Source organism: Mustelus asterias, chromosome 10 (assembly GCF_964213995.1).
Source record: "Mustelus asterias chromosome 10, sMusAst1.hap1.1, whole genome shotgun sequence".
Classification (NCBI taxonomy): Eukaryota; Metazoa; Chordata; class Chondrichthyes; order Carcharhiniformes; family Triakidae; genus Mustelus; species Mustelus asterias.
In genome coordinates this window covers 101,193,559-101,220,294 of record NC_135810.1, presented here as the reverse complement: position 1 = coordinate 101,220,294, position 26,736 = coordinate 101,193,559, and the positions used below count along the sequence as shown (strand labels likewise).

Below are 26,736 nucleotides of genomic sequence, written 5' to 3'. Positions count from 1 at the left end.
CTCTTTATTGAACCAAATTTGTCTTAATTGTTTTAATTTGACGGCTCCTTCTTAGAAGTCTACTATATCCTGTTTAAACATTTTCCCACCCAAGATTATAAAACTAAAATGTGTTTTTGACGCAGTCCTTTGTGGATTATTCAATTGTTTTTCAAGCTGTTTTTGTTAACAAGTTCTGTGGCGGTAAGAAAAGAAATTAGATGTTTCTTGCTGTTTTCGTTTTTAATGACGGATTTGAATGCAATAAGAATTCTGATCGGAAGGAGACTATTTATTTATATAACAGTACAACGTATCCACTGTCACTACGGTTATTTTTTCTTGAGAATTAACTGCTCTCATCTCTTCCTTCTCTCGTTATATGTACAACTTTTTATAGGAGCCGTTCTATAGAGACTAAGGTTGGGCTGGTAATGGAGGGATTTGGCAATACCTCCAAATGCACTAAAATGGAAGAAGATTGCAAACAGAAAGGCAACATCACGCGGCTGAAGATGTTATGGGCTAGTTGGAAGGTAAGAATCTCTTCCTCGTAAATTAATTGAAGGAGGGGGGAACATGTCACCTGTCCGTTTTGCTGGGGAACTCATTTTTTGCACTTATATATTCATCGCCTCCCAGAGGAATGAAGTCGTTAAAACAAAAAGTTGTAAAGTTCCAATGACTAACACTGGCAACAGCATTGTCATAATTAAAGAACCATTTGTGACTGTTTTTAAGAATGATGGATTACCCACAAGTAACTATAATGGATACAAAAAACACACATTTTTCTTCCTCCAATGGTGTTATGGCTACCAGATGTGTTAGAAATTTAGTATGATGTAACAGGAACGGGTGGGACAGGAGAAACAAATAACATAGTATTTTTAATTGGTTAACAACAAAGTCTCCTTAATGGCTTGGGCAAGCCATCAAATCTTTGGCAATAAGAATCTTCCTGCAATACCAATTTCAGCTGCAAACTGTAGTGTAAAATGTGGACAAACACCTAACATCATGGTACTTGCAAATAAAATTAGCAAAAGGTGTTTGAAGCCATTTGAGGAGTAGTAGCACAAATAACTTGTACTTGAAACACCTGCATTAAGTAGATTATGCTTTTTTTTGTAGTTCTATGTACTTTGTGTAGTCTTGATATCCTCTACATTATTGAATTTACACTCTAATCAAATCCAAATAGTTTTTATAACATCTAAATACTGCAGATGCTGGAAATCTGAAATAAAACCAGAAACTGCTGGATCAACTCAGCAGGGTCTGGCAACATCTGTGAAGAGAGAAACAGTTAATGTTTTGAGTCTGCATTACTGTTCTAAAAGCTGTCTGAGAGCTACATCTATAGAGTTGCAAGATGTTAACTAATTTCCATGTTGCTTGGTGTATACTTCTACCTCTGTTTAGGGACAATTTCGTACTTTGTATTCTAATGTGAACTCCTCTTTGCAGTCACATGTTACACACTGCAGTGATTTAATTTATTAAAATCTGTACACAAGAGGTACAGATTTAGGTTACATTTTAGACAATTCATCTTTGTCCAGAGATAGTGATGTTTGAAATGTGTTGCTGGCTGGTGCCATGCATGCTGATACTGCATTTCTTCAAGAAGCAATTAGGTTGGCTCTTTACTAGAGCAGCAATTGAATCATTAAATTAGTGGATTAATGGTTAATGTGCATATGGTCTCGTCGACAGGTTCTGCTAAGTGGGTCAGAGAGCAATTTTTGGGAATTTTTGTCTCCTTTTATTGATGCTGTTTCGTTTCTCCCCCCTGCCCGCGCCCCCCCTCTTTTTTTTTTATTGCACCTCCCTGGAGATTGTTAGGCAGGAAATGTCTGACAATGATGCTCCAGTCATCACAACTGGCCTTTTTTTTTCTGACCATTAAAATCATGAAACATGAAAACATCAAGCATTTGGACGAGGAGCAGGCCATTCGGCCCAACGATCCTGCTCTGCATTTGGCATGATGGCAGATCCGATTGTGGCCTTAACTCCACTTTCCTGACTGTCCACCTTAACCCTTCACTCCCTTGTCAAATAATGCAGTGATCCAGCCTCCACAGATTTCTCTCTTCCAGAGAGCAGAAGGCCAGCAACCTTTTTTTTTATGGAGAAAAACCTTCTCTTCATCGCCAACCTGAAATAGGAGACCCCTTATTTTTAAACTTTCCCTTAGTTCTAGATGCCTCCTCCCACTACCCCCCCCCCCCCCATGAACCCCTTTATTATGAGTAAAATGATCACGAATCCACATCAAAGGTTATTGCGGAAAATAAAAGCTCATGAACACTATGACATTAGCTGGAAAAAGACAGTATGAAAATATAACTGAAGCAACAAAAAACTTGTTAGTGTTGCCTTGGAAATTTTCCATCTAACTGCATCAGATGATCCAGTTTCCTGTTAAATATAGCTATTAAATATAGCTGCTTTATAGAAATTGAAGAATTGAGTGGATTGTCAGAAGTTTTTTTCCCAGGGTGGAAGAATGAATTACGAGGGGCCATGGGTTTAAGGTGCAAGGTTTAAAGGAGATGTATGAGGCAAGTTTTTTCGAGGGTGGTGGGTGCCTGGAACTCACTGCTGGGGGAGGTAGTGGAAGCAGATATGATAGTGACTTTTAAGGGGCATTTGGATAAATACATGAATAGGATGGGAATAGAGGGATATGGTCCCGGGAAGGGTACAGGGTTTTAGTTCAGCTGGGCAGCATGGTTGGTGCAGGCTCGAAGAGCCGAAGGGCCTGTTCCTGTGCTGGAATTTTCTTTGTTCTTTGTTCCAATTGTTAATTAAGTGGAAACGTCTTATTGTGATTGCAGTGTCTTTGTAGCATTATCCATCCACGCATCTGAAAATGTTTTGAGGATTTGGAACTAAACAGAGAGCCTTTGAATACCTTTAAGACAGTGCTAAATAGATTCTTGATGAACATGGGTGAAAGGCTATTGGGGGTAGACAGGGATATGGAGTTGAGGTTAAAATCAGATCAGCCATGATCTTATTGAATGGCGGAACAAGCTCGAGGGACTGGGTGTCCTACTCCTGCTCCTAATTCATATGTCTGTATTGGTAATTTATCAGATTGAAGAGTATGTGAGATGCTGGTAAGGATGCACTTATTGTCAAGCCAGGATGGTGGTGGGTTGCCTGCCGCCTTATGTAGACATTTTCTTCTACATGCATGTTTGGATGATTTGTGTTCTGCACTGATGCTTTTGCTACTCTTAACGTTTTATTGGTAGATGTTTCAACATTAGTCGTTTCAGGAGTTGAAGCTTGATTGGTTGTTGTAATGGTGCGCACTGTAGCAAGTGTGGGCTGAGAGTGCAAGGTAGCACATGGGACACTACTGGGGAAGATAGAGACTGGAATTTGAAGGGGCAGAAAATTGCAGTAATTAGAGCAATGCTCAGCTTCTGACCCATATCCTTTAAGTGGCAAAGGTGTCCTACCTCCATCTCCTGTAAACTTGCCTGCCTTTGCTCCTATCTCGAACTGGTCAGGGTTGATGACAGAAGCTTGCGCTACTGCTTCTGATCAGGAAGCGCTGCTCAGCAAACATTGACAGATGTTGAGTGTTGACATGGGCAACCTGATTAATTCGGAATCATTTCACACAAGTGTTTCACTAATTGAGCAAAGGATAGTGCACTTTTGCCAGCCTCTAACCAATTGAAATTGTACTGACTTTGTTTTTCTTTTTAAAAAAACGAGCAAGGGAAATGTTTGTAGCAGGAAGTTGTCAGCTGAAATCATGACCAAGCAGACGTTAAGAGGAAATTTTGGGAAGTGCTACGTCTGCAATCCTTTTAAGGGGGGGTGGGGGCGAGAAACAGGGCTGGTTTATAAATGTATGCTGCAAGGTCTTTTTTTGTTATTTCCAACCTTTGTCCTATTAAAATGCTGATGCAGTCACAAAGCCAACTTAATACTTGAGATGCAAACCTTCCCACTGGCATAACAATGATTTTTTTTTTAAATGGAGACTACGCTTTTTGAGTTTTTAAGATTGGGAACTGATGGTTTTGGCTGGGATTTGAATATTGGCAGAAACTCCAGATTGTTGAAAACACTTAAAATTGGGTAAGGTCATGAAAATCCTTTGCACCTTTGGCCACCATAGCTGTTTTTCAGCTGCGGATTTTTTAAAGGAATTGAGTACAGTTTTTTTAGCACAAATTTTATCAATATTGTGATTCAGGAAGTATGACGATATGGATAGTTGATGATGTGAATATTTGCCGAAGGAATAGATTGTAGCCAGATGTATTAACTTGTGGAGAAATGAAAGGGATTAACTTTTTAAAAAAAAAATCCTGCTCCCATACCACCACAGTTCTTTGCAGCTCTTGATATGCAGGACAGTGGATTTAACATTTGACTCAAGTTTTCCTTCGGGCTAGGTAATTTTAACAATTGCATATGTGAGGAGTTTGCACATTTCTTCCTGTGTCTGCGTGGGTTTCCTCCCACAGTTCAAAGATGTGTGGGTTAGGTTAGGCCATGATAAATTGCCCCTAGCGTCGGGATTAGCAGAGTAAATGTGTGGGGTTGTGGGTGGGATTGTGGTCAGTGGAGACTTGATGGGCCGTGTGGCCTCCTTCGGCACTGTAGGGATTCTATGATATGGCTGTGGATGCTATAATGACCTTCCACAGCGCGCTAATGTACCAGTGCGATGCCAATATTGTACCCTCAGGCCAGGGAAAGTAGTTGTTTTGTGTTGTTACTAATGTGCAGTGCCTTTGGCTGGGGAATGATTTTGTTGTTTTTTTTGGTCTGATATTTAATGCTGAGCTTGTCCTGGCATTCCAGTGTAAAAGTCCTGAGAAAAATGCTGTACCAATTGCTTTAAACGAACACCCAGGAAACTTCATCTCCATTTAAATGTACTATACAGATGAACATAATGAAGCAAATTTCTAAGTCTGCTCACAGTTGGGATAGAGCTTCCTGTGGGTTGCTTCCTCCTTGCAGTTATTGAAAGCAAAGGTTGGCAGTCAAGACTGTGTAACTGAACAACTTAGAGGGGCAGTTTGGGCACAAAGTGTATTCTCACAAAAGGGAAAAGGTAGGGCAAACAAATCCAGAGCTCACAGCATGACAAAAGAGAAAAATTGCAACAGATGAAAATGTGTGCTTATGACCAATGGAAAATACAGCCAAGAATCAAGCTGAACATAAATTTCAGAGGGCGAAAGAGAGTGAGAGAAGAGATTGGCAGCTAGCATAAAATAGAATCCAAAAGCCTTCTGCAATGAGTGGTAAAAGGGGAATGGGGTCGAAAGGGATTTCTGCATAGAGACAGTACATTGCTGAGGTGTTAAATTAATATTTTTGTTTTTTTTGTAAATGTCTTTATGAAGCAAGATGCTGACTGGGTCGGGGTAGAAGATCAGGTCTGTGGGGTGGGGGGCATGTGATGCAAGCGTGTGAATAGCTGTGAGCTCTAGTGCAACTCAGCAAGATATCCTTTCATTTGTATTCGTACAGATTGTACTTGACTAATTTTGGAATGAAAACTCCATATTGTATCCCTGGAAGATTTTTGGTCAAATTTTGCTGATACAATGCAGAGAAATATTAAGATTAATGATGAGCGAGCAGTCCGAGGCAACTGGGGAGGGCCCTTCAACTTGGCGAATGAGTCAACTCTTGACCCGGCACTTTCAAACTGATGACTGCCAATATTATCAAGGTCATCGATGAGAAACTTGGTCTGTTAGTGCAAGATAGCAGTGCTCGTGCAATAGAACTGCAGCATACTGGTAAAAGGCTTGACAAAGCTGAGGAGAGAATTTTATTATGGAACATGCAACTTCCTCGGTAGAAGCCCACTTACAATCCATGGAAAAGCAACTGCTCGACATATCGGAATGTCTAGACGATTTGGCGAGCCAAGGCCTGAGGAAAAATGTTTGGATTATTTGTTTTGTGAAATGTTTTTGAAAGCTGGCTACCATGTTTTTTTTTCAACATAGGAATGAAAACCAGGTGCATTAAATTAGAAAAGGACACACCATTTATTTGCTTTAAGGCCTAGGGACAACCAATGATCCTGGGCCATAATTATGCATTTTCATAACTTCAAAGGTTGTTAAAAAGTGAAGGAAGCAGCTAAACGTATTGGGGCCTTGCTCTATGATGGAGTGAAGATCTCTCTTTCAAGATTTTTCAGCGATAATACAAAGGTGCAAGGGTTTTGATGAAATTATATGAACTGAAGGCCATTGGAGCACAATATGTCCTGCCATACTGAGGGTGACTTTCAATAACTCTACAAAACCATTCAATGCCATGGCTGTTGTGACATCCGTGGAAGGCAACAAGTTGGATCCCTCAGCTGAATGTCATTAGTAATAGGTTACAGATTGCAGTTGACTGTAAAGTTTGGGCTGATAGATGGTCTAGTAACTGAGCACAACAGCGAGTATTGCACTGAAGAATGGCAAATACTTGTACACATCTTTAATAAATGATATTCCGTGTTCTTTCAAGTTAAGGAGTACATGTTGCAGGCTGTGAGTGAGATCCTTCCTTTCTTATATATACATTTTAATAGCTGTGTGCATCTTATAGTCTCCTTTGTTATGATAATGTAATGGAATGAAAGTGGCTTAACTAAAAATTCTGCACTGTGCGTATCAGCCAAGCTTAAGACACAAGATGGATCCTGACATATCTCCACTAAATTATAAATTGGTAATGGATGTTGATACCCACAGTGTCTAGACTTGTGTCAAAATTAGAAGCTATTTGGGCATACTTGCAGCTGGAAAATATACATTTCAACAACCCCTGGAGGTTGTGTTTTTGATTCTGGGGCTTCCAGATAAACAGATAATTGTCCAGGAGAAATAGTTGTATAACATTTGCAGCCTGATTTTTATGCTCTTGGATTAACAATAAGTCACATCCTCTACAGAATTATTGGCGCAAGTATTATGGAAACTTAATGAAATTTCTAACTCGTGTATTTCGATCTAAGTCTGACTCATTCCATGTTAGGGTCTGGATCAGAAACTCCAAGGTGTTTGGGGTTAGACTAGATCTCAACTATTTGCCAATTTGGTATCAGTGTGAGGATGTGATGTTTCACTCAGTTTGATTCTATTGACAAGCTAGGAAACTTTTATCAAAACAAACTTTATTTAATGACACAATTGAACTATAACAAATGAATTAGCTTAACATTAACATTTGAATGACGCTTAAACATTACAAAGTACATTTCTTAATTGCTAACCCAGCCCGATGAGTTCCAATTACAGCACTGTTCCTCTTGCAGCCTTGAACTCTTGGAAATCAGTTAGCAAATCCCAGGCTTGTGTGCTTGTAATTGAGTCCTAACGCTTTTTGAACAGCCCTGGAGGAGGTGAGACAGAGACATCTGTCTTCTGACAGCCCCAGATGGTCACCTCTTTGCTACTTTTCAGAAGCAGGCAGCAAGCTTAGCCGAGTTGAATTTTAAACATACTACTTGCAAGAAACATGCTACAAATTAATTTCCTCATCACATCTGTAATGTCCGATTTATTCCTATAAGCTTTTTGTAGAGCATGCAACACTAAGTGTATGTAAGGGTGTGTATGTAAGGGTGTGTGCCTCTTTTCCATATCTTTATAGCATTTGTCCTTTTTTTTCCCTCCCCATCCTGTTGCTCGATTTTTAAAAAAATGTTGTCTTATGTGGAAGTGCTGGGTTAGATGAAGTAATGTTAGTTTATATTTTTCAATGGTGAATTGATTGTAACGTACCAGGTTTAAGGGTATGTTATTTTAAAAATTGAAGAAAACTCATTGTGCATTCATAATATTTCCAGTGTTTCCTACTAGCAGCCTTGTAATGGAACAGGGGCACTTATCGTGTGATGACATCAGCCATTTGTGTGGGTAAGTGGGCAATGTAATGTAGCAGGCTGTTAATCTCCTCAATAAAGCTCTTTGTTTGTTTGAACCTCACGGGGTCTGTAGACTTGTGACGAAGTAGGTGAGCAGCACACATAAGCTTCTGAAATAAAAATAAATAATATCATTATTACATGAAAGCTATTGAGAGGGGGGATAAACAACATTTTGCAGAATCGAGGGTGGAATCCAAAGAAAACCACTTTGGAAAGAAACTCTCCCAAGTGCTCTGCGCAAACTATCCTTAACAGTACTGAGAGCACCATGGGTAGCAAGTACCCTAAAACCAATTTGGAGCTGGGGATGTTGTGATGGGTTGAGCTCAGGTTGTGTCTTGCTTTGGGGGGAAATGAAGCAAGATAGTGTTGAAAGTTTATGGCATAATGTGCACACAGGTAAGGAGTTTAACAACACCAGGTTAAAGTCCAATAGGTTTATTTGGTAGCAAATGCCACTAGCTTTCGGAGCGCTGCCTCTTCGTCGGGTGGAGTGGAGAACTGCTCATAAACAGGGCATACAGAGACAATTTACAGAATAATGATTGAAATGCAGTGGGGCAGCACTCTGAAAGCTAGTGGCATTTGCTACCAAATAAACCTGTTGGACTTTAACCTGGTGTTGTTAAACTTCTTACTGTGTTTAACCCAGTCCAACGCCGGCATCTCCACATCATAAAGTGCACATGCATGTCCTTCCATAGTGAAAAATGGCAGGGGGGGGGAAACATTTTAACTTCCTGAGGGATCTGGTACAGCTGGAAAAGTTAGGCATGAAAACCTGCAATGAAATGGTGAAAATATTGTAGGGCTACTATTCACTGAAACCTTGTCATCGCAGAAAGGTTTAGAATGCAGAAGGTGAATCCATTACACAGTTTGTAGCTACCCTAAAAAGACTGGCTGAAAGCTAAATTTGGGGATGTTTTAAATGATGCCATCAAAGATAGATTTGTCTGTGGTTTAAGGGGCAAGGCTATTCAAAAGCGATTGTTGACCAAAAGCAACCTGACCTTTAAATTTTTTGAAGTTCTATATCTATGAAATTAGCTACCAAAGAAGCTCAACAGTTGAGTTTGAGCAGTAGAATTTGCAAGGGTGTGCAAAAACCAGGCACTCTGCAGCAGATTGTTGGTGCAAAAGACTTTGTGCCAGAATTGTGGCAAAAAGGGCCACATTGAACATGCTTGTTGGAAAGTTTCAGGCAAAAGTTGCCAAACGCAAGAGCCAAATAAAGAGTCCATGTGATACAGAAAGGGAATGAGCAGGAACACTCATCACAGTCTGAAGATGAACTGTCGCTAAATGTACTGGCGATTGCTGGTGCAACAAACTGATATTGGGTCACTCCGTTACTGGATGGACAGCTGGTGAAGATGGAGGTGGACACTAGAGCAGCCATTTCATTGGTACCAGAAACTCTATCAAGAAAAGCTCTGAAGCCATCAAAGATAGTGTTTAACAACCTACACTAGGGAAGTGGTTTTATTGGGCCGTATTGATTTAACAATTGAAGGACAGGCTGCAGATTTGTCCTTGCACATACTCGAAGCATTATCTGGCACTAATAGGAAGAACTTGGCTAGAGAAGATCAGATTAAATAGGGCCAAGGTAAGTATCAGACAGATTCTGAATCTTCAGGCCTATCCAAAACCTTGAAGAAACATGCTATTGTCTTCAATAGTGAGCTGGAGATCAAGGAGAGATGTTTAAAGCCTACGTCGGTGCCACAATCCGATCCAAGGTAGAGGCAGAATTAGAACAGCTGGTCAGATTGGGAGTCCTTGAAGCTGTAAATGTGAGTGATTGGACCAATCCGGCCATGCCAGTGATTGAAAAAAGATGGGTCTGTATGCATTTATGCTAATTCTTAGTCACTAATCCTACACTGCATGCAGATAACTTATTCGCTGGGTTGACTGGAGGACACTCTCTTCAGATGAACATGGATCAGGATTTGCAACAGTCCTTGATTACCATTTGGCATCACTTTCACACCATCATTGTTCCAACGAGCTATGGATCAAATTTTAAAAGGATTTGACTGGAGTCCAGTGTTAACCTGGATGACATTGTGATTACTGGAAAGAATGAGGGAGAACATCTCTGTAGCCTAGGTGCCACACTCCAGAGATTGGAAGATTAAGGATGAAATCAACAAAGATGCATGCATTTTTCTAATCTTCGATTGACATCGATGCTCAGGGAAGGTCAAAGCAATTGAGACACCTGCATCTCAATGTGTACCAATTTAGTCTTGCTAAATTTATAATGGAAGGTTTGTCCCTAATCTGGCAATTATTCTAAAAGCCTTGTGCTGTGTCAAAATAACCAGTGGAAATGAATGGATCAGTGAGAGCAAATATTTGAATGAAGGTGACTCAGAGGCACACTCCATTCCGAGCTCTTCACACATTTTCCTCCAAATTTACCCCTGCAGTTAGCATGTGATGCATCACCTTGGGGCTGGGTCATGGTTTCCCACATAACACTCACAAATGAAGAGCAGCCGATAGCCTTTGTGTCAAGGACCTTGAATAATGCCGAAATCAGTTGTGTGCAGATTGAATCATAGGGCTTCTCTCTTTACTTATTGATGGACCATTGTTCACTAACAATTTTTGGACCTTGTCGCATCACTGGCAGTGAGCAGAATACAGTGGTAGGCACTGCTGCTGTCAGTGCAAACATACACAATCGCTATCATCAGTCAAACCTGTCGGAGGTTGTGGACATAGTGCTTCAAGAACAGACCCTCCGGAGCAAACCCTGAGTTAAAATCATGTTCCGCTGAGGTATTTGTTCAGGCAGGTTGCCTCCTCCTGGGGAATGAGCATCATTCCACCATAAACCAATTACATAAAAGGCCACTTGTGGTATTCTAAGGCTGAAGGAGATGGTTGGGGCTAGATGCTGAAATAGTGGAGAAGGTGAGAATGTGTTTGTCTTGTGCATAAGTATGGAAGCTGGAACCATTACACCCATGGGAATGGCCAGAAGAGGCCTGACAATGGGTACATGTTGGTTTATGCCAGACCATTTTGAATGGTGTACGTTTCTCATTCTAGCTGATACTCATCCAGAATGGCTTGATGTAATTGAAAGGTTTCGGTGAAATCTTCAGCAGATTCTGTCACCCAGAATAATATGAAAATGATGGGCTGCAGTTCATTTCGCAAGAGTTTTTACACTACTTGAAGTAGAACAGATCCAACACATCCGATCCTTATCCTGCCACAAATGGGTTTGCAGAACATTTTGTACAGACGACGAAACATTTGTTGAAGGTAACTAGTGAACAAGGTTCATTGTCTAGATGCTTGAGCCAATTCCTGCTCGTCTACAGGAATACTACACACTCGCCCAAGTTTTTCTGATGTTGCTAATGGTTAAACCGCCAATACGCACAGCGATCCAATTACTTAAACCGCCCAAGACACAAAATATCGAGGATCTGGTCATACAGCGGGAGAACCAGGTAAGACATTGTGTTTTCACCAAGAAATTTATACCACAAATGAAAAGTGGATACCTGCCACCATCTTGGACTATCTCCCACACTGTGCAAACCGGAGTATGGAGGAGACAGAACAGAGTCCATATCAAGCCGTGCCAAGAGATGACCTAGACCTCCCCAAGAGCTTCATGCTAATCGAACCAATTGGGGAAAGCAGTACTTCATTTGAGAGCCAGACGCAGAGGCAACCTCTGTACACTGTCGGCTTCGGTCAAGGCAACTATGGATGACGTCCAACCCAAGGACACCAGAAGCACTACAAAGCAGACGTCTGATGTTCACTGACAACCTCACTGAACAATGGCCTCCGGAACATCTGACTTATCGATTGCTGTGTTCATTGATTTATTATACTGTTTATTGTGTCTGGGATTTTTTTTGATTTAAAGTGGGAGGAAAATATTGTGTATTCATAGCAGCCTTCTAGTGGAACTTCCCGTGATGCCATCGGTTGTTTGGGCAAATGGGCAATGTAACTTGTCCAAAATGCCCTGTATATGATTTAGATGAGCCCAGCAACCAATCAGTTTACACCTTGATGATGGGGAAGCTTTTAGAGACAATAATTTGGGACAAAATTGACAGCCAATCAGGCAAACGTGAGTTAATTTAGGAAAGCCAGCACAGACTTGTTGAGTGGAAATTGTGTTTAACTATGGAGCTGCTTTTTTGTTGGGGTGGGGGAATGCTTTGTGGTGTACATGGACTTCAAAAGACATTTGATAAAGTGCCACACAGCAGACTTGTGAGCAAAGTTTTTTTTTTTATATAGCTCATGGAATAGAAGGAACTGGGGCTACATGGATACAAAATTGGCTGAGTGACAGGAAATGGTAATGGTGATGAAGCATTGAATCATGAGGCAGATAATGTAGAACTTCAAAACAACACCCGTTTATAGATAGTGACAGATGACATTTAATGCCAGGAAGTGTGAAATTATTAATTTTGGTAGGAAGAATGCAGACAGACTATATGAAATAAAGGATACATCTCTGCATTAGGTTCTCGCTCATGACACTTCCCTGGGGTGGTTGAAGGCCGTTCACTTCACCTCTCCGCAGTTCAATCCCAGTGTTCATATCTGGCCAGTCCTCCCAGCCTTAAATATGTTTTTAAATCTTTTAAAATCATTATTCTTATCCTTCCTTGAGATTGATCTTTCCTAGAATATAAAAAACATTTTATATTCTCCTTTTATGGCCATTTCTTTTGGGTAAGATAAACTTAACTAACTTCACCTTATTTATTATGACTTTTTGTTTTAAGTTCTGAACTTCAACAGCTAAAAATCCAAATGCACACCTTCTACCCATGTTGAATTTACTTGTAGAATATCCATCCTGGCCCTATTAATTTCAAAGACCTACTTTTTCCAACTAGCTGCTTCAGTCTCAATTCCATAGACACTCTGTCCCCAGTTTAATTAAAGCTGTTGCGCGCGCGCACAACCTTTCCACAGACAAACGCAATATCCTCCAATAATATTTTCATTACATGATGTGACTCATAGCCTAGGTTATTTATTCTTAATTCCTCAATTTCTGGGAGAAACATTGCTGGTGTTGGAGTTGGGGACCTCTTCACAACTTGACCATCAACTGGATGTAAGATTTGAGAATATCTCCAAGTTGTGCTTGAGATTTGCTTCCATGTCGTGTGCTGTTGTTGCGGACAACATTGGGGCAACTGCAAGCTACCAAAATACCGTGTTTTAATGAGTGTTAACAAGTATTTTAAGTGGAAATCAGTCCTTACTGATTCTTCAGGTGGCTGTTCTTCCCTCCTTTTTATGGTGCCTTGTTCACCTTCGGATCTTCAGTACCTCAACACTGCCAAAATTTATTTCCCCATATTACAGGAAGGATGTGGAAAAGATTGAAAGGGTGCAGAGGAGATTTACAAGGATGTTGCCTGGATTGAGTGGCATGCCTTATGAGGATAGGCTGAGGGAGCTTGGTCTTTTCTCCTTGGAGAGACGAAGGATGAGAGGAGACCTAATAGAGGTATATAAGATGTTGAGAGGCATAGATCGGGTGGACTCTCAGAGGCTTTTTCCCAGGGTGGAAATGTCTGCTACGAGAGGACACGGGTTTAAGGTGCTGGGGGGTAGGTACAGGGGAAATGTTAGGGGGAAGTTTTCTCAGAGGGTGGTGGGCGAGTGGAATCGGCTGCTGTCAGTGGTGGTGGAGGCAAACTCAATAGGGTCTTTTAAGAGACTCCTGGATGAGTACATGGGACTTAATAGGATGGAGGGTTATAGGTAGGCCTAAAAGGTAGGGATATGTTCGGCACAACTTGTGGGGCCGAAGGGCCTGTTTTTGTGCTGTAGTTTTCTATGTTTCTATTTTGCACCCTAGTCTCCTCTTCATGACAGTAGCTTCATGTGACCTCTGGACTGTATTAAGGCTGAGTGCATTTTTTTTTTTCTTGTCTTTTTTTTCTATACTGCACTAAACTAGTTAATCTTTGAACCTAATCTGAGTGCCAGTATTAATGAAGTCTGTTTTCAATCTCCCTGAACCACAACTCCAATGAGTTACCATCATGTACCTTGGCTAAACCTTTGGGTAATGTAGCTGTGATCAGTTAGTTGCATCTTTCTGCCCCTCTTTCTTTCCAATTTCTGATGCTATCTTCAAGTTCCCAGTACTGCTTCTTGCCTCCTGCCACTGCTTTTTCAAAAACTTTTGCTTGTTCACTATATTTCGAGGCTTTTTTTGTCCTCCTGTTCCCGCTCAATATTTTCCATCTCAAATCTCTACCACACACAACTATAATAATGTCCTCTTTCCAGCTCTGATGGCTCTTGCCATTTGAGTTGTCTCAAATAAATTCCCACCCCCCTTACTATAAATATTGTTGCAACCCTTCCTATTTTCTCTGTCAAGCTCCACTTCTCCAACTACCACACCCTGTATACCTGTCCCCCGACACATACCATACTTAGGCTTTAATTTTTCACTAGGCCTTTCTTTTCAAATCACCAGTAATGTACATATGCCCTCAACTTAAAATCTATATATTATAGGCTTGTGGCGCAATGGATAGTGTTTTATCCTCTTAGCCTGAAACTTCGGAATAGAGTCCCATTCTAGGACTTGATGCCCATGGCAAGCGCATTCCTAGCCTGATCAACTTGCAAATCCTTCCAGCACACCGTTCTGGTAAGCCATAAGAGCAAGAGATGAGGAGGAATTTCTTCAGCCAGAGCGTGGTGAATCTGTGGACTTCATTGCCACAGAAGGCTTTGGAGGCCGGGCTATTGGTAAGGGGATCAAAGATTATGGGGGGGAAAAAGGCAGGAGACTGGGGTTGAGAAACTTATCAGCCATGATTGAATGGTGGAGCAGACTCTATGGGCCGAATGGCCTAATTCTGCTCCTGTATCTTGTGGTCTTATGGTCAAGGGCAATTCCGAGTCAGCTATGTGATGGAATGAAAGTTGGAACCCCCAACTTCATTATCCACAGCTCCAGATCATGACATTGCTGCAAGCAACTCCATCTCTGGGTGATCTGTAACACCTTTCATTTAAACTGCTGTATTTCCAAAAGGAACCAATTTATTTTTTTGGATACAAATTCTGGAAAGTTGGTGCAGAGGCAAGAATGGTCAGTGGCATCAGATGTTGCTGCTTCCATCACTTTTTAAATTTTCTTTCTGTAATGTGTGTTTTTTCTTATCTCTCCTATTTTGATGCTCAGGGTGTTGATTGTGGAAACGGCAAAATGGGGATCAGTGACGACAACATGTCGGCTGTCAGATACAACCCTGGATTTGATGTTGACAGGTGAGTGAAAGAATGGTTAGTAAATGTGTTCTTTTCCCAAGAGATGCCTGAAGATGGATACAAGACAATTATTATCAATTTGTCCATAAAGTTAAATAACTGAACTTACTAGAGACACAGCTGACTTTTAAAAAAATAATATCATAAGACATAGGAGCAGAATTAGGCCACTCAGCCCATCGAGTCCGCTCCGCTATTCAATCATGGCTGATATTTTTCTCATCCCCATTCTCCTGTCTTTTCCCATAACCCCTGATCCCCTTATTAATCAAGAACCTATCTATCTCTGTCTTAAAGACACTCAATGACCTGGTCTCCACAGCCTTCTGCAGCAAAGAGTTCCACAGATTCACCACTCTCTCTGGCTGAAGAAGTTCCTCCTTATCTCTGTTTTAAAGAATTGTCTCTTTAGCCTGAGGTTGTGCCCTTTGGTTCTAGTTTTTCCTACTAGTGGAAACATCCTCTCTATGTCCATTCTATCCAGGTCTCGCAGTATCCTGCAAGTTTCAATAAGATTTCCCCCCCCCCCCCCCCCCCCACTCCCCTCCTAAACTCCAATCAGTACGGTCCCAGAGTCCTCACCCATTCCTCATACGACAAGCTCTTCATTCCAGGGATCATTCTTGTGAACCTCCTCTCAACCCTTTCCAAGGCCTTAGATCCTTCCTTGGATGCAGGGCCCAAAACTGCTCACAATACTCCAAATGGTGTCTGACCCAGAGCCTTCTACAGCCTCAGGAGTACATTCCTGCTCTTGTATTCTAGCCCTCTCGACATGAATGCTGACATTGCATTTGCCTTCCTAACTGCCGACTGAACCTGCACATTAACCTTAAGAGAATCTTGAACAATGACTTCCAAGTCCCTTTGTGTTTCTGATTTCCTAAGCATTTTCCCATTTAGAAAATAGTCTATGCCTCCATTCCTCCTTCCAAAGTGCATAATCTCACACTTTTCCACATTGTATTCCATCTGCCACTTCTTTGCTCATTCTCCTAACCTATCCAAGTCCTTCTGCAGCTCCCCTGCTTCCTCGATACTACCTGTCCCTCTACATATCTTTATATTCAATCTGTCATTGCAAACTCTAGCTTTGTGATTTATGGTTTGCAGAGTCTTGGTTTCCCAGTGATGCAAATGCAAACCAAGATATTCAGAATGTTGGTGTTCCAGTGCAGCTTTTTATAATCTATCACTACTGTTTTTTGTTTCAAAAGTGAGCTTTTTTTAGCTAAATGGTTGCATCACCCAGTTCCGTTTCCCTGATCAAGCCGAGTGGAGAACTTTCAGGAAAGCTGCTTCAACTCTGAATTTAATTTTGACTTGATTTTTCTCCCCTTGTACAACACTCCAGATTTCAGCATTTTTTTGGGGTGCAATAATGCTGAATACTGCCTTTATATGTTGCATCCTGCAATTGTATATTGTTGGTCTATAGGTTCATTTTAGCAAATAGAATCGGAGATCTTCAGAGTTTTTTTATTCATAATGCTGGCTGGCCATCATTTATTGCCCATCCCTAGTTGCTAGAAGGCAGTTGAGAGTCAACCACATTGCTGTGGCTCTGGAGTCACATGTTGGCCAGACCAGGTAAGGACTGCAGATTTCCTTCCCCAAAGGACATTGGTGAAACAGATGGGTTTTTCCGACAATGGTTTCAGTCATCAGTGGATTCTTAATTCCAGATATCTTTTACTGAATTCAAATTTCACCATATGCTGTGGCGGGATTCGAGCACCGGGCCCCAGAACATTAGTTGAGTCTCTGGATTAATAGTCTAGCGATAATACCACTAGGCCACTGCTTCCCCATTCAAACATCAGCATGACTTTTATGCTTTCCAAGAGCAGTACCTGAAACAAATTCAAAAAGAGAAGACGCTGGAAGATCTCAGCAGGTCTGGCGGCATCTGTAAGCAGAGAAAAGGGCTGACGTTTCGAGTCTAGATGACCCTTTGTCAAAGGCTTTTAACCTGAAACTAATTTCCTTATGCTATTAGCAGTGATAAAACGTGGCAATTCCTTGCAACCATTTTTTTTTTCCCCCAGCACACTTCTGCTTATGCTCATTCCCCTGCCCCCTCTTCTCTGCACCCCCACCCCTCCCAACGGATCAGATTGCAAGTCCAAAGAACCGGAAATAAACCAGTGCGTATAACAGCTTTCGTGTATGTTGCTAGGTTTGGCAGGAATGAGGTCCGTTTGCAAAGGAATAGGAAAAGGATAGGTAACTAACTGCTGGAATAGATCAACTTGCATTGATGGGAGGAGCAGGGAGAAGTGTTCAGGATAAGACCACCAAGTTTGCAAAGCCATCCTGGTTTAGCAGTCAGTGTTTTTCACATGTACCTATCTGAAATGTATCTGTCTGTTTTTGATCTGGCAAAAAGTTGATCCAACTCCTCTTATGCCTGCAGTAAGAGGGCTAGAAGTGGCTGTCGCTGTAATTTTTAGTGAATATATGGAATCCATGTTGACTGACCACAGGAACTGCTTACCTTGTTGCTAATACATTGTTTCTGTTGCTGTTTGTGAATCCATTTCACTCTTCAGACTGAAACTTGACACTTTATTCCCTTTCTCTCCCGTTATGAAGTGACGGGCCAGCTGAGGCTGGAAAGTAGTCATGGGATTTTGCCTTGCAAAAAAAACTAAGTTGCCCTAGGTTGCACTTGCTCACCTCCTAGTGGTTGGCTTGAGAAGTGACTTTAGTGAGCTAATTTTTTGAGGTGGTGGTCACCTGACCACATCAGTGACTGAATGTCGCAAAAAATAAATTTTAATCTCCCATGAGATGCAAGCTTGTTCTATCTAAACTGGATGTGCTGCCCAGTTTTCATGAACAACAAAGGACACCTGATTATTGTTTTTCCCCAAACTAAGTCCAACCCCTCTTTGTTTATTGTACACCTAGTCTTTCTTAGATTTGATGACTGACTTGAGCGATACAACAATCTATTGTGACCAAGAAACTTAAAAAGGTGAGATGGTAATTTAGATCCTTTTGAGATTGGGTTTTGTGTTGTGACTATGGAATTCGAGTTCTTGTTTGCTTTTTTTTATTAACCTTCCCAATTTAAAATGGGATTGTTGTGCTGTTAATGTTGCACGTATACTCCATGCCAGTTGGCTTTAGCTTCAGACTTCAATAATGAACAAATCCCAATGAGCCTGGTAAAGAAATCCATAATTGTGTTTTAAATCCCTAAGTACTCCTATTGCCTCTGGCATTTAATTTGCTTAACCTATTAAACTATTTAAAATTGATGTATTAATGCTGCTTGCGGTCTGCTTCCCTTTTTGATTTTGTGGATCTAGATTGCCAGTAAAATCCATTATGAACAAGGCTACCACGTGCTTCCTCCTGGCTGTTTTGCATACAATATATGCACCTGGCTGTTTAGCATACACTATATGCAATGTAAAGCCTTCGTGTTTGTAAAGTGGCCAAAGACCATTGCAATTTTTATGGCTTAGGCACAGGGTATCTCGGCACGAATTTTTGTCCCAGCTACATACTTGGCGTTGCTATTAATTCTCGAAGTATTTATCACACCGGAGACTGTATAACAGTGGCTGTATCAATACCTCGAAGATTGATATTATTCTTCTGCAGTTTCAGTGATGACATGGAAGCCAAAGTGCAAATAGATGATGGGAAGATGGAATGTATTGGACCAGACACCTGGTATAAGTAAGTGTGATTTAAAAAAAAAAAATTCTTAAGCAAAATGTGTTGCCAATAAAAGTCCTTTAATATCAACTGAAAGTAATGTCTTGAATTAGTTTGTTCTTGCCTTTTTGTGCAATGAAGGCAGCAGAATTAATGCAAAACAGAATTTCTTGTATTCAAAGCAAAGGGCAAGTTTTCCAATATATATGCAGTGGGAGGGAAGGGTGGATGACTTGTGCCATAGACAGACAGTGAAAACTCCTATTGTTTTTTTGCATATTTAACATTTGGAAACATTACTGATAAAGTAGTGAGACTTTACATAGTGCTTTTCATGACCATCGAATGTCTCGCAACATCTTTTGGAAGCATAGTCACTATTATAATGTAAGAAATGAGGACAGCAAGCAGCCATTTGATGATGATCAGAATAGGTTTTTTATGATATTGTTTGAGGGATAAATTTTGGCTGGACTATTTTTGGGTAACTCCCCTACTTGTCTTTGAAATAATGCTGTTGGATCTTTTGACATCCATCCAGATGGTCCCTCACCCAAACAATGACACCTCTTATACCACATTGCTTTCTCAGTACTGTACTCGAGCGTCCGCCTTGATTTTTGTGCTGAAGCCCTAGAGTGGGACTTGAACACAGAATTTTGTGACCTGGGGCAAGAATGTGACCAACTGAGCCACAGCTTCTGCAGCACTAAGAGGGATTGCTGCTATATGAACTGGCTCTGTTCCTCTTTCGAGTGCTATCAGGATCTGTTTATCTTTGGTGGACTGATTTCAAGTTCTGTATTGCACTTGGGTATTGCAAATAGGTATTTCAATGCTGTCTTGGTCAGCTGCGATATGCAGAAATCCACAAGCTTGGGTCTCCAACCCAAAGTTACTGAGTTATCCAGAGTTTGTTCACTCACATAATATCAATATTTGTGTCTTTGTTGGGCTTGGAGAGCTTGAGTATATATTGGTAAAAGTCAATTCTTGAACCTTTCTGTTCCTCCCCTGTCAGAATATTACTGGAGTCAGACAGTGAAAGCTAATCAATGCCTCTGCCCAGCAAAGGTAATCCTGAGTAAAGCATCAAGTTGTTTAGTTTTGTTGTTGGAGTCATATTAGGTGGAATTAACATTAGGTTAGTCTTGCTCCCCTCTGCTAAATGTAGTCACTAATTCATCATTGGGCAATTAAAATTAATTTAAAAGGAAACTTGCTTTTATATCATAAACCATTCCACAGCCTCAGGACAGGTATTTTGAAGCAAATTAAGTGTACCCATTGGCTGCCAGGTTTCCGATGTTGCAACATGGTGCATGTGTTTGAGCCCTCCGATGGATTATAATCTCCTTGTGTGCTTCTTGTGGGGTGTGGGTAGGGGTACAGCTAACTATAAAATGAATGCACTGCTACAGCTCTCCTGGCTATAGCATGGATGGATGCACATCAACATATAGTTCTGTCGGGAGCAGTGCGGAACTTTGGTAACACCTATTCTTTTGTGTAGAGTGCAAAGCCCTGTGTGTATGACTTTGTTCTTACCCAGTCATCATATAACAGTTTTGGATCAGACACTACTTTTTGTATCTTGTTTAAAAAATATATATATATCAAATACCTCCTTGAGCTGTGTAAATTCTTGTTGCCCATCAGCATATCTTGCCAAACAAGTCTGTTGTGAAAATGGTGCAGTGGATCACCACGTAATGCCGTCAACAGTGCAATGTTCCCCTTGCCAAAATTCAACACGTGGCAAAGAAAGCTTGCAATTCCATAATACTACATTGGCTCCCTGTCCAGTAAACTCTGATCTACCCTGGTTCTGCAGATGGTTCTGTGCCCAGCAAGGTCCAACAAGTAGCATGTGGAATTAATTGAGAAGACGATTAGTGGCCAAGCCACCAGACAGACTTCCTGTTCTCTGAATCGTACAATAGGATATTGAACTAAAAGCCGCTCGAATTGGACAATGTCTTTTTTGAATCTGATACCTCTGACCATGGAGAGATCTTTGCTGGTTCATGTGACATTTAACTTTGCTGATGGGACATGTATTAACACCAAAAAAATGGCAACTGTCTGTACTTCCTAACCAGTGTTTTCCATTACAAATGTAGTATCCTGTTGCGATGTGCTCTCTCTCTCTCTCTCTCTCTCTCTCCAGTGTTAGAACTACAGTGTTGCTGATGGTAGGATGATGTGACTTTTTCCATTATAAATGTGGCATGGGAATTTATAATGGAAACTTGGTCTTGTATTTGATTTTACATCTGGTTCAATTATCCATCAGGGACCTGGGTTCAATTCCGGCCTCGGGTCACTGTCTGTGTGGAGTTTTCATGTTCTCCCCATGTCTGCATGGGTTTCCTCCCACAGTCCAAAGATGTGTGGGTTAGGTTGATTGGCCATGATAAATTGACCCTAGTGTCAGGGGATTAACAGGGTAAATATGTGGGGTTACAGGAATAGGGCCTGGGTGGGATTGTGGTCGGTGCAGACACGATGGGCCAAATGGCCTCCTTCTGCACTGTAGGGATTCTATAACCAGGCCTTTTCACCACTGTAAAATTGATTTTGAAAATCGGTGACAGCAATGTAAAAAGTTTTTTTTTCTGGAAGTTGTGATGTTCAATCTCAAAGCCCCCTTTGCATTCTTTGAAGATGTGTCCTGAAGAGTGCAGAAACCTGAGCACGAGAAGACAAATGTCATGGCTTTGTGTTGTGAGCAATGGCTGTTTCTTCTCAAGGTTTGCTAAAACTACCAATTCAGTGGGAGATATGTTTGTTTTTAATGTATTTGCAGTCAATGATCCAGCCTTATTGTGCCTCTTGCATGCTTGGCAAAGTATTGTAATGGTTTGCCAGGATGCTACCAAGGCTGTAAAGAATTGGACAAACAAGCCAATAATAATTTGGCAGACAGCATTGAGAGAAACACTTCAGGCCAGACTACCTTGTTTCTGACCAGGTATTGACCTTAAACATTAACTCTTTTGTTTCCACAGATGCTGTCTGATCTGCTGAGTGTATTCCAGCATTTTCTTTTTCTTTTATATATCATTAAAACTTGCAATTCTGTTTTGATTCAAGGAATTGCTGTTGCAATGATAAGTGCTGTTTTGTGGTTACTGAAAAGGGTGCAGTGTTTTGGAGCTCCAATATTTTGGCCCCGGTATCTTGCATTAACCCAGTCACTTGATGCTGTCTGGCCTAGATCAATGCTACTGCTGGTCCATATGCTCAGGGTTCATGTGACGTTTAACTTTGCTGATGGGACATGTATTAATACCAAAAAAATGGCAACTGTCTGTACTTCCTAACCAGTGTTTTCCATTACAAATGTAACATCCTGTGGCGATGTGCTCTCTGTCTCTCTCTCTCTCCAGTGTTAGAACTACAATGTTGCTGATGGTAGGATGATGTGACTTTTTCCATTATAAATGTGGCATGGGAATTTATAATGGAAACTTGGTCTTGTATTTGATTTTACGTCTGGTTCAATTATCCATTAGCTTTTAATTCCACTTCACCTGAAGAGACCCATTATCTTGGATACCAAGGGAACATCGATAACTTTTAAACGATAAGAGCATCAACTGCTATCCTGGGTCATAGAGGCATAGAAGGTAGGAACAGGAGGAGGCCATTTGGCCCTTCAAGGCTGCTCCGCCATTCATCACGATCATGGCTGATCGTCCAACTCAATGGCCTAATCCTGCTTTCTCCCCATAACCTTTGATCCCATTTGCTCCAAGTGCTATATCTAGCTGCCTCCTAAATACATTCAACGCTTTGGTGTCAACAACTTCCTGTGGTAATGAATTCCACAGGCTCACCACTCTTTTTGGATGAAAAAATGTCTCCTCTCCATCCTAAATGGTCTACCCCGAATCTTCATAAGGTCCAGAACCCTTGGGATTTGGTGGTTCTGCTTTGAAAGCCTTGGCCACAATATTGCTGCTCCTTCACTGTGCAAATCACTAAACTCCCTCCCTAACAGCATTGTGGGTGTACTTACACCACATGGATATTAGTTCCAAAGGCAGCTCACCACCACCTTCTCGGGGGCCATTTGGAATGGGCAATGAATGCTGGCCTAGCCACTGACACCTACATCCCTTGAATGAATAAAAGTGTATTTAGCTTGAGGACTGATGTGATTCTTCCTAGTTCTGTATATTTTGTATGAATTTGCCACAACAATCATTATTGTCCTCTGGAAATCATGTGCAATATGACGATAAAAGAGCAAAGATCTCTCCTTCCTCTTGTATCAGGGTACAATAGCACAGTGGTTATGTTGCTATGCTAATAGTTCAGAAATTTGAATTCCTAATCCAGAGACCATGAAATTAAATCCCACCATAGCAGTTTGGAAATCTGAATTCCAAAACTGGAAAAAAAAAGTGGACCAAGAAGCTGTCTGATTAACATTAAAATGGAACTGATTCACAAATATTCTTTGGAGAAGGAATCCTGTTGTCCTTGCATAGTCTGGCCTTAATGTGACACCAGTTTCACACCAATGCCCTCAGGAGTGTCTGAAGGAGACATTTCTCCCCCCTTCCCCGCCATGTAACCAGTAAATACGCTGCCATTTTCTATGTAGGCTATCTTGATAAAAGCAGTGTGCCCATATTGATCCGGCTTTTGAATTTTCTTAATTTTCACTAAAATTAAAAAGTTCATATTACACCTGGGTTAAAGGCTTGAATTCATGTTTTTAAATGACGCTTTTACAGTTACTTTAACAGTCAATATAGTGTGTGCTAAAATACGTTATCATTCTGCTTGTGCTATTTAAATTTGATTAATCACAATATCCAGGTATCTAATAGTTCACGGGGAAATTAGTTTCAAGTTTAGCAAATGTTTTAATCTGCTTTTGCAATTCATAGGGGCAAATATTCTGAATATATTTTCATTAACACATGCGTGAAAGAGTGCAATCTTAATAGGCAGTGTTGTTTGAAGATTGCTTTTATTATGTAAACAGGATTTGTATTTTTAAACAAAGTACTAAGCTACCTCCATTTCTAAACCTTTAATATCCCCAAACAAAATATTACCCAGTCAGAACTTGTCATGTAACAGGACATCTGCATGTCTAGTGCAGATTTTTCTATCATTATTAGACCTAGATGCCAGCTACTTGCACGATTTCAAATACTTGGCAAGAGTTGGTTTAACATGATCTTTAAAAAATCTTTGAAGTGGTGGTTTTGGAGTTATTGACTTTTGCCATTAGGCAATTTTCCATCCAGTTGAGTTTTCCAAGAGCATAATGAAAGTTTGTAATATCAACATATTTGCTGTCCAAACCACCTTTAGCGTTTAAACATTTGAAAAATTCTGACCCATTTCAATTTTCAAAAATAATTTGCATGTGGAAGTCATAAAATAATTTGTATATTGCAATATGTGGTTAGTATTATCAATAGCCATAAAGGCAAGAACCATGTTTGAATGGGATCTTGACAATGAATGTTGTACTCACCATTTCTTTCCCTGCCCTTCGCCCAACCTTTTTTTACAACTGTTTTATGGTTTGTGTGCAGGCATAGCCATATTCTTGAAGTATTTTTTTTAAAGACAGCATTTTAACTATTTTGTTACACAATCCCTGGTTCCCAGTTAGGTTTTATCCATAACTTAAAACTTGACTTTAATTTGATGTATCGGTACATTACCAAATGTGTCTGAAAGCATCTGCTTTCTATTTGTTGCCAGTAACGTTGGGTCTTTGATTCCTTGTTGGGATTTGATTATTTTTTTTGTCTTGTCATCCAGTAGGGAGGGGGAAAATGCATTCCTTCCCTTGTAAAAGACTGATGGTTGGCATAATTATAGTATAATTTTGATCACCCTTTTTTATAACATGTATAAGTTGGGACTAAAATGTCTTGTGCTATCTTGTAATGTACATTTTTGACTGGAATAGCGCAAGTGTTCACCTGTGCAATATTGTACTTTTTAAGAATGTTAATGTATAATGCAGTTGACTACCTGAAAGTTACTATTTTACAAATTATTATGATATATTGGAAGTATTTGATGCATTATTTGTATACTTTTTGTTGCAGTCAGATCAAGAAAATAATTGCACCTTATGTAATGTCCTTCTGGTTTCGGTAAGTAGGCCATCTTTCTTCTTTTGTATGTGTTTTGAAGCTAAGTGTACTGTATGCTTGTTAGTGTTGCATTTGAAATAAACCTTTCACGTAAAGATTTGATTTAAATGGCCCAGTTTGTAAATATCTGGCCTTGATGGAATGGAAATGATTTACAATTAGAACTTTCATTTTTTTTCTCAAACCATCAGTTGTTTAAATAAATTAGCCTTTTTCAACTGTTTAGAATCAAAATCTTTTGACATTCTTTCTTATACAAGGTTTAATGTTACTATATTGTATGTGCCTTACAACCCTTCGCCCAACCTTTTTTTACAACTGTTTTATGGTTTGTATGCAGGCATAGCCATATTCTTGAAGTATTTTTTTTAAAAACTGCATTTTAACTATTTTGTTACGCAATCCCTGGTTCCCAGTTAGGTTTTATCCATAACTTAAAACTTGACTGTGATTTCTGTGATTTTGTCACTTGAGTTCATTTGCTTCATGTAAAGATAGTAAATTTAAGCTGTGGAACATCACTACCTTTCTGACAATTATGCTAAAATGTGGTTTTAAAAAGAACTTACTCCATTCTTTAAGTTAGAAAGTCAACACAAATTGGACGTTGCTTGCTTCAAAAACCAATTCATATTGACTCCAATTCATGGTCCCCACAAGAGAGACATACAAGATACTTGCCTGGCAGGGGAGAGTCAATGATCAGGCTTGGGACGAGGCTAACCCATTGCACTGGGGGTGTGCTGACGCCTGCAGTTGTGGTTTGCCTAAGCTAGGGTAAAGGATCAAGGTAGCCAATGTGGTTAAACTAAAGCTTTGCCTGATACAATTTTTCATAGATCATAGAAACCCTACAGGTGCAGAAAGAGGCCATTTGGCCCATCGAGTCGGCACCGACCACAAACCCACCCAGGCCCTACCCCCTTATCCCTACATATTTACCCGCTAATCCCTCGAACAGAGCCTACGCATCTCAGGACACTTGGGGGCAATTTTAGCATGGCCAATCAACCTAATCTGCACATCTTTGGCCTGTGGGCACGCAGACACGAGGAGAATGTGCAAACTCCACACAGACGGTGACCCAAGTCGGGAATCGAACCCAGGTCCCTGGAGCTGTGACGCAGCAGTGCTAACCACTGTGCTACCGTGCCGCCTTTTCAAAGCCACCTCGGCCTTTGGGCTAAGGCGAAGCGTTAGATCAAGCCCGGAAGGGGGCGCAATGCCTCATCCTGTCAGCTTGGATCTTGTTTGTCCCTCGTGGGGACTGATTGTACTTGCTTTGAATTGGCTATTTTGATTAGAATTAAAGTACCCAAAAAAAAAGACATAAGATCCAAGCTGATACAATAAGGCATTGCACCCCCATCTTGGGCTTGATCTTGGCCAAAAGGCCGAGAAGCTTCCTGATCAGTAACTATACCCTGTCAGGTAAAGCAGAGACATAATGTTACAGTGGAATTGGCCTTCTAAGCAATCAAAAATTGAGCATCAATTCTGGCTGCCGAAGGGCATTGATTTTTCGCCTTCATATTTTGGTTGTGCTTCAATGGATTGCATCTATGTAGCACCTGAAGTTGCCAAGATGCGTCAAAGGAGCATTTTCAGCAAAAGAATGACACAGCCATGAGATATTTGGTGGTGGTGTTATAGTTCACGAGTTGCTGTGGCAACATGCATTTTTAATGCCTTCGAGCTATGGCTATT

General features: G+C 40.7%; 1 protein-coding gene across 1 annotated transcript in view; it reads left to right on the top strand.

The window, feature by feature from the left end:
* Positions 1-15,140: 15,140 nt before the first annotated feature.
* tpte (transmembrane phosphatase with tensin homology) overlaps positions 15,141-26,736 on the top strand; it is a 69,309-nt gene continuing 57,713 nt past the window's right edge. The window contains exons 1-3 of the mRNA XM_078222322.1: positions 15,141-15,220; positions 18,836-18,913; positions 24,982-25,029. Coding sequence (XP_078078448.1) covers positions 15,159-15,220; positions 18,836-18,913; positions 24,982-25,029 — 188 coding nt within the window. The 5' untranslated portion in view covers positions 15,141-15,158. The remainder of the gene's footprint in view (positions 15,221-18,835; positions 18,914-24,981; positions 25,030-26,736) is intronic.